The 12,309-nt window shown below is 35.6% G+C and overlaps 1 protein-coding gene across 3 annotated transcripts in view; it reads right to left on the bottom strand.

Moving 5' to 3' along the window:
• Positions 1-12,309, bottom strand: part of LOC149774883 (uncharacterized) — a 99,093-nt gene that overhangs the window by 60,443 nt on the left and 26,341 nt on the right. For all 3 annotated transcript variants that reach the window (XM_089944695.1, XM_089944693.1, XM_089944694.1), the window contains one exon: positions 10,691-11,479. In XM_089944695.1, the coding sequence (XP_089800821.1) occupies positions 10,691-11,479 (789 nt within the window). The remainder of the gene's footprint in view (positions 1-10,690; positions 11,480-12,309) is intronic.

The raw sequence follows: 12,309 nt of genomic DNA, 5'->3' as shown, positions 1-12,309 counted from the left end.
CTCGGAATAGCCTCGGAAATAAGAACTTAGTCATTTTTTAGCTTGGACATAGCTCGGAAATGTGGACTTAGAAATTTTTTGCTTGAAAATTGAGTTGGTCTGTTTCAATTGTGCACTTTGAGATTTCTATATATTTATTCAGAAAGTATTTTTACAGTTTATTAAAATGAATAATGTTTGTCATTACCAAAGCAACTAACAAATCTAGGATTTGAATTAAAAAATGACTTAATTAATGTTGATTGATTGATATAGGTTTTACAGTGTACCATCTCAGTTCAAGCAACATGGTGCCAAACAGGATCACATATTTTGGTTTCACATTTTATTTACACGAAGATAAAAATATGAGATAAAAATCAAAAACCTATATACATGGTGGAATCCCCCAGTTAAAAAAATTCCTAGCATTCATACACTTTTAATCACTTCATACAATCATCTTAGTGTAACACAGTGATCCCAATTCTAATGTCCTGTAACAACACAGGATAAATGTAAAAGTATATTTTCTAAAAATTGAATCTAAAACTGCTTCAAAAGTAAAGTCTTCAATACTTAAAGGGTCACATGACATTTTTCTAAAAATTTGTGTTTGTGTGTTAGTTAAGGGAATAATAATTTAAGATACCAGTTTACAAGGATAAACTGTTACAGTATTAGTGCAAAATGTTTTCTAAAAAATTGAAAAATTGCATGGTCCTGTTTACTTGTTACATTAGTTACACGAATAATAATTATAAATATACAACTGAGTCTGAAAAAACGTTGCATGGATGATTGGCATGGCAATATTTTTTATTATAATTTTTCATATAACAGTTGATAATAAGCACAGTTACACTGAAGTTTAATCCCTTTCAAAATGATTTGGGAAGAATGCCCCAAAGATTTGGTTATGTTTTCTGACAATAAAATGAGCAGATAATTCTAAACTTTACAAAGAAAGTTGGCTTTTAATGTTTCAATAAAATGAAAAATGATCTCCAAAGTTATTGATGATAAAAATTTGAACAATGTTTTCACTTTGAGTTTAAACCGGCGTAAGATTTTTTTATTTGCAGTTACTTCATGTACAGTTCAAGTATTCATGAAATATCGACAAACAAGGTACTGTAAAATACATTTTCCAAGTTAAAAGCAACATTTGTAATCCTCATTTAAGCCTTGCAAAGCCATATCTATCCTCTCAGTGATCAAGTATACATGTATGTCAACAGTTAAATTGTTCGTCCATAGCTAAATAATAAGTGGTAAAGGATCAAGTAAAAAATGCAAGCTTGTGTTAGTGTACTTGTAGTTGATAAAATTTTAATATATGCACCTAAATTCTAACACCTGAAGACAACTTCTTCCCTCTATATTTCCTTTGGACACAAATAGTTTCCCAACTGCAAATACATGGCAATTTGATCGCCGGAGGAGATATCTCTGAACTTCAACAGCTACTTCTCCAATGGATTTCTTTTCTTCAAATGCAATTGTGAATGAATTCTGCTTCTTGACCTTGCTTGTCTTAAAAAGACTGATAATGTCTGTGCTTTGTTAAAGCCTCTTTGTTTATATGTTTATGAGACCACCCCCACCCCATCCCGTGCAAGCCCTGATAGTATATGTCCTTCATTTTGGGTGTAAATTTGTGTACCATATAAAATGATTGATGCTCATGCATGTCATATGTTGATGATATTAAATAGTCCTTAAATTGGAATCTTTTGTTTGTCTAATTGAAAAGGAAATATGGTGTCCATGATACCGATATCATGCTTTATTTTACCTGTTGCATAAAAATTTGAAAACATGCAAGCATCAGTGATCTTTTAACTTTATAAAGAATGTCAGGTTACATAATTAACATTATTTTTATTTTTATTTTTAAAGGACAACATGCCTAACCACATTTTTTTCAGCAATAAACATGGGTATATGTACTTTTTCCCAAGTAATCAATTCCCATCACTAGTAAATGGCATGGAATTTATTGCATATTATTGGAAAAGTTTGCATTTTTTGTTTGATTTAGGATTGAAATAAGTAAGATCCAAATCAGTGAAACCACCAAAAATGGCTAAATCAATAGGAACAAAATAGACCACCAAGATGGCAACACTAACACAGACTAAGACGGAAACACCAAAATGTCCAAGGCAAGATAAAGGGCACCGTAACAAAAGCACCCAAGACAAAAGCGTGCTGACAAAAGGGCGCATACAACTGCGTGGAATGATAAACAACCTGACAAATACGTGCAAGACAAAAGCACGCATGTATACAAAGATAAGGTGGAGAAGCCAATAAAAAAGGTTAACTAGATGACAATACAAAAGTGTTAACTGAGAAGACAATACACACAAGTAAATTGTACGATCTTCTTTACAATTTATCTGTGTGGATCAACTAACCTTTTCTCATAATACATTAATTCTAAGCAATGCCAACTTCTCAGTCTTCTACTTATGATTTAAATCAGGCCAGTTTTGCACAATATTCTCCTTTTCTTTCTCTCAATATTTTAATAAGTCAATAATAGGTTTGTCAACATTTCACAACAAGTGTGTATATGGCGCCCGCCGTGTATAGAGTAATAAACATAATAAGTAAATAAACCAACATTTTTAGCACATTTATATGTTTTATTTATTTAATGCATTATATCGTAAGAACATTTGTTCACACGTTCTTAGACACTCTTATGTCTGCACGCTTATGTCCTGAGTGCATTTGTCGCTGCATTCTTTTGGCTGCGTGCTTATGTCGGCATGCATTTGTCTTGTGTGCTTTTGTTGGGTCACCAAGATAAAGATACAGTAATTTCAAATGTTCTAAAAATATTTTTAAGCAAGAAGCATTGTGTCATATCTTTATGAGTTGATTACAGTACAATGAAATAAAGTAAGGTAGTAATTCTGAATAATTTTAATAATATCTTTAAAGGGATTCATCAGGATCTTATAACTGATTGAATACATTAGTTTGAACTTGTAATGCATTGAGCCATTCACAGAATATAATCTTGACTGTATTTGTTATCAACAATTTAGAATGATGGTTCCAGATTCAATGAACAGTCCACAGTCCATTGTATAAATATAGCTTTTTAAGGGTTAATACCTTGTTTTCAGAACTAAAGGATTACAAACATGATTTGTAAATTTAAGGTTGCCAATAACAGTTATGTTATATGTATACTATATATTTTATTAATTCATCACATATTTTCAACCAATATTTTTTTTGAAGGACTGATCCAAAAGAAATGGTAGAGTAATAAAGAGGTAATGATACACAAGAAAATCAATGAAGTTCTAAAGCCATCAAGAAACCAGGATATAAATAGATGGATTTTCAAAATTAAATGGACAATTTGGCACTAAAGGAACCTTATGGGTATTCTTGATATTTTGACCTTTTTAAAATTATACATTTGTACATGTTGAACAAATTAAAAATAAAATGTATTTGCTTGGCCTGATGTTTTATGCCAGGGAAGTGTCCTCAGAATCCTCGGACGATATGTCCTAGGATTCCTCGGATGATATGTCCGAGGAATTCTCAGAATGCTTGTAAACCATGGACATGTCCAAGGATTCCTAGGAAGCCTCAGAGTATTGGTTACAAAAAACCTTGGAAGTCTGAGGTCAACCTCGGACATTGAGAATAAAAACCTTGGATATTGATATAAAAATTTTGTCCTTGGACTATTATCTCAGAAAGTCAGCAACCAATACTCTGAGGTTTTTCCTAAGAAAATTTGTCCAAGGTTTCCTAGGAAACCTCAGAATGTGTACAGCCGGGAAAGATTATAGCCTTCTCCCTATCGTGATCTGTTAGAACGACAGTGTGAAGATGATGACATACGAGATAAAGAGTGTCATATGGAGATAAACGCTTGCGAAGATTATTGCCTTCTCTGTTTCTTGTCCACCTATGTACAGGAAAACTGGTTTTGGGAGGTTGTTAATTCTTTAGGAAAGCTTCCAAGTGACCTGTGTTCTATGGATGTCTATATGATCTTTTGTAGACTGCCTTTCATTTGCTCTACTGTAGCTGAGGTTGGGAGGGAGGAAAATATGCCATCTTTGTGGCTTGTTTGTGGATTCCATCAACCTGATCATTAACTAGGAGAATATATGACAAAGATTGCAAGCATATGATGGTCTTAGCACTTTTGTTGATTGCCTTGCACATTGCTCTAATAAATAAAGACTACTGTAGCTGAAGTTGGGAGGGAGGGAAATAAGCCGTCTTTGCAAGCATATGATGGTCTTTAAAAATGGTGGGGGTAGAAAGCACTCCATTTTGTTTCACCAGTTTTAAGTTTGTAACTTAATGAAGTCAGAAGAGCAATGAAGGATATATAGATCATGTATGAAGGGCTTTGGAAATAGCTAGATCTATAGACTGTTTGATGTGCTGTATTACCTTTGCAAATAATGTGCTTGTGAATTGTCAGTACAGTGCAATTTGTTGATATAGCTGTATGTAAAAGAGAAGAAAGAGGGAGAGAAAGAGACAGTTGAGTAGAAAGACCTTGAACAGAAAATTTAACTGAACCATGAACAGACCAGTGTTCATTAAATGTTGTTACATATTCTAGCACCTTTACATAAAATTTTACAAGTTATGTTATAAACAATTACATGTATCACAATCACCTGGAAAATGGTAAGATATATGCAAACCCAGGCAGTCTGAATGGCCAGCTTAGTGATTTCATGCAAGCATAATATACAAAGGGCCTGCAGTTTTATGAGGACTTGAAAGTAAAAAAACAACAAACAAACAAAAATATTTACAAATGTTATGTACAAAATATAAGGTAGAAATCTCTGTATTTCTGCACACACATATGGTGGGTGGGGGATGGGTGGGTTTGAGCAGGCTCCACATAAAAGTTCCAAAGTTTTATTGTGAGGTTCTAGCTATATGTTTGAGTAAAACAGATGGAGAGTAAAACAGATTGAGATTTCTTGTGGGAGCACTGAATTCACTTTTTTTTGTCTAGTCTAGTCTGCAGAAAGAAAAAGGGAGATCATGCATGAATGATAACCTGCCCATTACCAGCATGCACTCCTGTGGCATAAAAAAGTACTTTTGGAGATATTGTTTGGCTAGGTTTTCAGAAATTAGCAATAAGCTGGCCATCACAAAGGGCAAATGTGCTATTAACACAGGAGCAGGATGATTTGAAACATCTATTTGAGCAGCATACAAAATTTGCAATCGGAATTGCAGTGTTCAAGACCTCATGTACAAAGAAGTCAATGCCAAGGGAGAGCATTATTATGTTATACACCTACTTGAGCTGTACACAGAAGACGCAACTGAAAGAATGTTTTTGTTCCAGGATTGAAGCACATGACACTGGATGAATCAAACAAGCAGGCCACACTGAGCAAGCAGGCCACACTGAACAAGCAGGCCACACTGAGCAAGCAGGGACAGTTGGAAAATTACTCAGCCAGACCAAGCCACCCAATATAAACAATGTGAAAAAGAACATGTTATTATAATCCTCAGCTACCATTGACTATTGTAATCCTCAGCCACCAGCACTAAGAGTAGCACATTTATTGTTTTTAATGAAGCAAGAGAAGCAATCAGAAGCTGGAAACCCCAAAAAGTAGTCAGAATGCCCCTAGGTACTCATGGCTTTTCACGTCATTATATGGAGTCTGATGCATGTACTCTTTATAAAATTGTCAAAATTCTAACTTGAGTCTCCAGCTAGCTTTTGCATTAAGTTTGCTTGAACTTTGCAAAGACTGCTGAATGAAGGTGTTTTTCTTGTCTAAGCCACCGAAAAATCAGGGAGACCCACGAAGGCCCTTTTGATTCAACTGGGGTAAGAAAAAGCACTAGCCTTAAAGTCCCCATCTTGTGCCTCACCCACTCTCATATAATTGGTCTCCTTTGTATTACTAAAGGATGAGTAGTTTGTAGCACATAACTGCTTTGTAATTAAAGCTGCCAGATTTGTATTGCTAATGGCTGAGTCAGATGTTTACAGGCACAACACAATCATTAGCATAGGCATTGAGGGTTCTGAACCACAGCTTTATTGTGAATCAGTCAATTATAGCTAACATTCATAAGGTAGTGCTATCAGGTTCTTAGTATTATCATAAGGAGGCAGGTCAGGTTCTTAGTATTATCATAAGGATGAAGGTCAGGTCCTTAGTATTATCATAAGGAGGCAGGTCAGGTTCTTAGTATTATCATAAGGAGGCAGGTAAAGTTCTTAGTATTATCATAAGGAGGCAGGTCAGGTTCTTAGTATTATCATAAGGAGGCAGGTCAGGTTCTTAGTATTATCATAAGGAGGCAGGTCAGGTTCTTAGTATTATCATAAGGAGGAAGGTCTGGTTCTTAGTATTATCATAAGGATGGAGGTCAGGTTCTTAGTATTATCATAAGGAGGAAGGTCAGGTTCTTAGTATTATCATAAGGAGGCAGGTCAGGTTCTTAGTATTATCATAACGAGGAAGGTCTGGTTCTTAGTATTATCATAAGGATGGAGGTCAGGTTCTTAGTATTATCATAAGGAGGCAGGTCAGGTTCTTAGTATTATCATAACGAGGAAGGTCTGGTTCTTAGTATTATCATAAGGAGGCAGGTAAAGTTCTTAGTATTATCATAAGGAGGCAGGTCAGGTTCTTAGTATTATCATAAGGAGGAAGGTCTGGTTCTTAGTATTATCATAAGGAGGCAGGTAAAGTTCTTAGTATTATCATAAGGAGGCAGGTCAGGTTCTTAGTATTATCATAAGGAGGAAGGTCAGGTTCTTAGTATTATCATAAGGAGGCAGTTCAGGTTCCAGGTTCTTAGTATTATCATAAGGAAGCAGGTCAGGTTCTTAGTATTATCATAAGGAGGCAGGTCAGATTCTTAGTATTATAATGAGGAGGCAGGTCAGGTTCTTAGTATTATCAAAAGGAGGCAGGTCAGGTTCTTAGTATTATCATAAGGAGGAAGGTCAGGTTCTTAGCATTATCATAAGGAGGCAGGTCAGGTTCTTAGTATTATCATAAGGATGAAGGTCAGGTTCTTAGTATTATCATAAGGAGGCAGGTCAGGTTCTTAGTATTATCATAAGGAGGCAGGTCAGGTTCTTAGTATTATCATAACGAGGAAGGTCTGGTTCGTAGTATTATCATAAGGAGGCAGGTCAGGTTCTTAGTATTATCATAAGGAGGAAGGTCAGGTTCTTAGTATTATCAAAAGGAGGCAGGTCAGGTTCTTAGTATTATCATAAGGAGGCAGGTCAGGTTCTTAGTATTATCATTAGGAGGCAGGTAAAGTTCTTAGTATTATCATAAGGAGGCAGGTCAGGTTCTTAGTATTATCATAAGGAGGAAGGTCAGGTTCTTAGTATTATCATAAGGAGGCAGGTCAGGTTCCAGGTTCTTAGTATTATCATAAGGAAGCAGGTCAGGTTCTTAGTATTATCATAAGGAGGTAGGTCAGGTTCTTAGTATTATCATGAGGAGGTAGGTCTGGTTCCATGTTCTTAGTATTATCAAAAGGAGGCAGGTCAGGTTCTTAGTATTATCATAAAGAGGCATGTCAGGTTCTTAGTATTATCAAAAGGAGGCAGGTCAGGTTCTTAGTATTATCATAAGGATGAAGGTCAGGTTCTTAGTATTATCATAAGGAGGCAGGTCAGGTTCTTAGTATTATCATAAGGAGGCAGGTCATGTTCTTAGTATTATCATAACGAGGAAGGTCTGGTTCTTAGTATTATCATAAGGATGAAGGTCAGGTTCTTAGTATTATCATAACGAGGAAGGTCTGGTTCTTAGTATTATCATAAGGAGGAAGGTCTGGTTCTTAGTATTATCATAAGGAGGCAGGTAAAGTTCTTAGTATTATCATAAGGAGGCAGGTCAGGTTCTTAGTATTATCATAAGGAGGAAGGTCAGAATCTTAGTATTATCATAAGGAGGCAGGTCAGGTTCCTGGTTCTTAGTATTATCATAAGGAAGCAGGTCAGGTTCTTAGTATAATCAAAAGGAGGCAGGTCAGGTTCTTAGTATTATCATGAGGAGGCAGGTCAGGTTCTTAGTTTTATCAAAAGGAGGCAGGTCAGGTTCTTAGTATTATCATAAGGATGAAGGTCAGGTTCTTAGTATTATCATAAGGAGGCAGGTCAGGTTCTTAGTATTATCAAAAGGAGGCAGGTCAGGTTCTTAGTATTATCATAACGAGGAAGGTCTGGTTCGTAGTATTATCATAAGGAGGCAGGTCAGGTTCTTAGTATTATCATAAGGAGGCAGGTCAGGTTCTTAGTATTATCATAACGAGGAAGGTCTGGTTCGTAGTATTATCATAAGGAGGCAGGTCAGGTTCTTAGTATTATCATAACGAGGCAGGTCAGGTTCTTAGTATTATCATAAAGAGGAAGGTCAGGTTCTTAGTATTATGAAAGGGAGGCAGGTCAGGTTCTTAGTATTATCATAAGGAGGAAGGTCAGGTTCTTAGTATTATCATAAGGAGGCAGGTCAGGTTCCAGGTTCTTAGTATTATCATAAGGAAACAGGTCAGATTCTTAGTATTATCATAAGGAGGCAGGTCAGGTTCTTAGCATTATCATGAGGAGGTAGGTCTGGTTCCATGTTCTTAGTATTATCATAAAGAGGCATGTCAGGTTCTTAGTATTATCAAAAGGAGGCAGGTCAGGTTCTTAGTATTATCATAAGGAGGCAGGTCAGGTTCTTAGTATTATCATAAGGAGGCAGGTCAGGTTCTTAGTATTATCATAAGGAGGCAGGTAAAGTTCCTAGTATTATCATAGGGAGGCAGGTCAGGTTCTTAGTATTATCATAAGGAGGAAGGTCTGGTTCTTAGTATTATCATAAGGAGGCAGGTCAGGTTCCAGGTTCTTAGTATTTTCATAAGGAGGCAGGTCAGGTTCCAGGTCCTTAGTATTATCATAAGGAGGTAGGTCAGGTTCTTCGTGCAAACAGCAAAATTCTACTTATATTTCAGATGCACAGATCTGCTTGTAACCACAATGGATGACAGCCATTTTTTCCTCTTCAAGAAATGTCAAAACTGTGCATCATTTACATGTGCAATATCTGAATTACATTTTTCATCTGATGGGATCTTTCAACTTCACCAAATACCAGGGATGTGTCAATCTTCTACGCACTAAAGGTGTAATCTGAGATACTGTTTAGTTTGATCTCTGCTAGCACACAGATCACATCATTTGTTTCAATGTTTACGTGGATGTGCTGATTATTAAACATACCTGCAGTCTAAACCAGTCCACAAGCTGCAATGGCTACACAAATCCCACAACAGCAGTGGTGTCAATAATAATAGTGAGTAGACCTACACCACAGATTCCCAGATCCAGACTGGCTGTAATAAGGGCATCATAAATGTCGTTGATGGCACTCAAAACACTTTGGTACATTTTGTAGAATGCAACCTTTGCCTCTTGTTCATGCTCAGGCTTGGTTCAAACATTAGTGTGGGTAATATTTAACTTGTAGCTGCAGTCTCTATCAGCTGTTGAGTCCAGCAATGGTATTCAATGTGCAAAAACTGATTGTGGCTAATGTTGAAGATAGCATAAACAGTGCCATTGACATGATGAGCTGAAATCAAATGAATACCTGTTCCAAGGTGATATGTTTGGCACAGGGTTGTACATTGCACCAAGTGATATGAAGATACACTTTGGCACCATCAAGGACTACAGCAACAAAATTGTCACAGCAGAAAACTAATGGCTGGGTATTAATGATTCCCAATGAGAGGAGGCAGTGCCTAACAGGGCATCACCTCTGCAAATGTTCTAGCCCTCAGGATAGAGTTCAGGAAAGGCAGTTTAAGGAGGCACTGTTCTTGATCCATAAACAGTGCTACTATGTAAGGAAGTACACTCATCTTAAATCTGCAGTATCAACAAGCATGGCAAGACCAAATTTACTAGAAGGTCCTTACAGCGCATTTTTTCCTTGAAAATATAATAATCGTTTCTACCACAATCTTGGACAAGAAAAAAAAAACAAAAATAACTGGAACTGGGTTTGGTCAGACCCAACCATACTGATCATGGCCAAGCCAGAGGAGGTACTTTTCGAGCTCTTTCATGGCAAGACAATGCCTTATATCACTGATGATATGGTTGTCCCCTCACAATATGGCACTGTCTTGCCTGGCTAATAATGGATGACATAGAAAGCAGATGGTGTGGGTGCTGATGCTGTCAAACATCTCTGTCACAAAAAATTTTGCATGCTGACTATTATGGAAAGACTACTGTGCATTTTAAACATCCTCAATAGAAAACAACATAGTGCTGCACAAGAGAGCTTTAACCTGACCATTTATCAAGAGTTATATATTTATATTCAGCATCACAAACATTTAGTAATTTCATATATGTATGATATTTTTAATATTTATATCAATCCCATCTAACAATTTAATACAAATTAGTCACATTTACAGACCAGTGGGAATGAGTTATTTGAATTATTTTGCCCACTTTAATTTCCATCTAATCTTGATTATAATTTTCATCTTATAAACCATTTTGCATTGATTATTTATTACTTCAATTCTTGTTTAAATGTGAACTGAAATTGTTGAAAAATTGCAATAAATCAAACACAGAATTTTAATTGTACTGTTAAGTTAAAGTTTATATTAATAAAATACAAATATGGATTACCTGGCCTAAATCGCCTGACCACGTTACTTCCCCAGCCTGTAATGAACAGTTCTCCTTTCTGCCGCTCCCAATACATCAACCATAGAAAACGTGGCATCCCATGACTGTGTACAACCATTAATTCTCCTGTCTCACTCAATTGATGAATGCAGGAAGGGTTAGCATAAGATACATAAATAAATCCACTTCTGTCCACAGATATGCCAGTTGGATAGTTCAGATCTCTCTGTTTGTACACAAATCTCATATTATCTGTTCTAACATCAAACCCATACACGCCATTGTTACAGGAGTTAGGACAAGCAGTACAGATATAGACAGTGGCATTATTAGGGCTGGTATCTAAATACCCCTCTCCATGATCCCAATATTTACAGATCCTATGAACTGGGTCAGCTAGTCCATCATTAAGGGACACAATGCCCCAGCACATACTGTCTTGATTCCGTCCAATGACTATAAGATTGTCCGTGAATTTCAAATGTCTCACTCCATAAACGTAATCAAATTTGTTGGCAATATATAATGTCGTCAATGGTGTTATGGTGGCTGGCTGATCTACAGAGTTAACTGACATGATCACTATCTGACCATTGACCAGAATTGTTGCCACTACAGTGTCATTAATAAGACAAACATCATTGGGCCAGGTCTCCAGTTTTTGCGATATTGCCAGCAATTTTCCATCTTGGCATCTGTAAAGCCGGAGATTCCAATCCTGGATATCTGTGACTATCAACAACTTGGATGACAAAACCACAAGACTGCTGTATAACGGATTCCAGTTGGCTGAATATAAAAGTGATAAATATCAATACAGTATACAATCAACAATAAAAATATAACTGAAGATAGTGACAATAAAATAATACACAATATAATTTATATGCATGTAACATAAAATGAATTTCATTCTATAGACTACTATCTTAGTGTTTGTGTTCTCCACTGATCATTTTTGTAAAACTAATACTAATGATATTAACATATTGTATAAAATCGTATCACTATTATTAATTGTTTTAATTTTGCTGCATACTCATAAATACATATGTATAAATAAATAAATAAATAAATAAATAAATAAATAAATAAATAAATAAATAAACAAAAATAATATCAATAAAGAAAATACGATCAAATTTATTATTATTACTATTTATATTATTATTGAAGGGCTTGACAACAAAAACCAGCTGGCACACTGTTCTTTATTTTTTAAATATTTTGTAACTAAAGGTTTAAATTGTTGACTGCCAATAGTGTGACAATTTTACCATCTTCATTAAAATTATATAATATAGAGCCATGAAAAAATAACAATCATGTGTAACTGGCTTGGTTAAAATTTAATTATTTTCTAAAGAAGCCTGGACATATTGTGATCTATGTGGGTTATTCTATCCCAATTCAACAGATCTACGCTGATAACCATCTCAGATTTCCATGAATTTTTTTCCATGTGTACATTTATGTAAAGAAAGACTCCATGAAAAATGTCAGTACGAAATTCCTATTACTTATGACGTTATGGCAAAATTAAGTGGGTTAGCTTAGTCTTTCCACTTGTAAATTCAACAACTTACAATTGAAGGTTTTTAAATTCTTGGAACCTTTTT

The sequence above is a fragment of the Sinohyriopsis cumingii genome, unplaced genomic scaffold, assembly GCF_028554795.1.
Source record: "Sinohyriopsis cumingii isolate HCF-2022 unplaced genomic scaffold, ASM2855479v2 utg000127l, whole genome shotgun sequence".
Classification (NCBI taxonomy): Eukaryota; Metazoa; Mollusca; class Bivalvia; order Unionida; family Unionidae; genus Sinohyriopsis; species Sinohyriopsis cumingii.
This window is presented reverse-complemented; position numbering and strand designations above follow the sequence as displayed.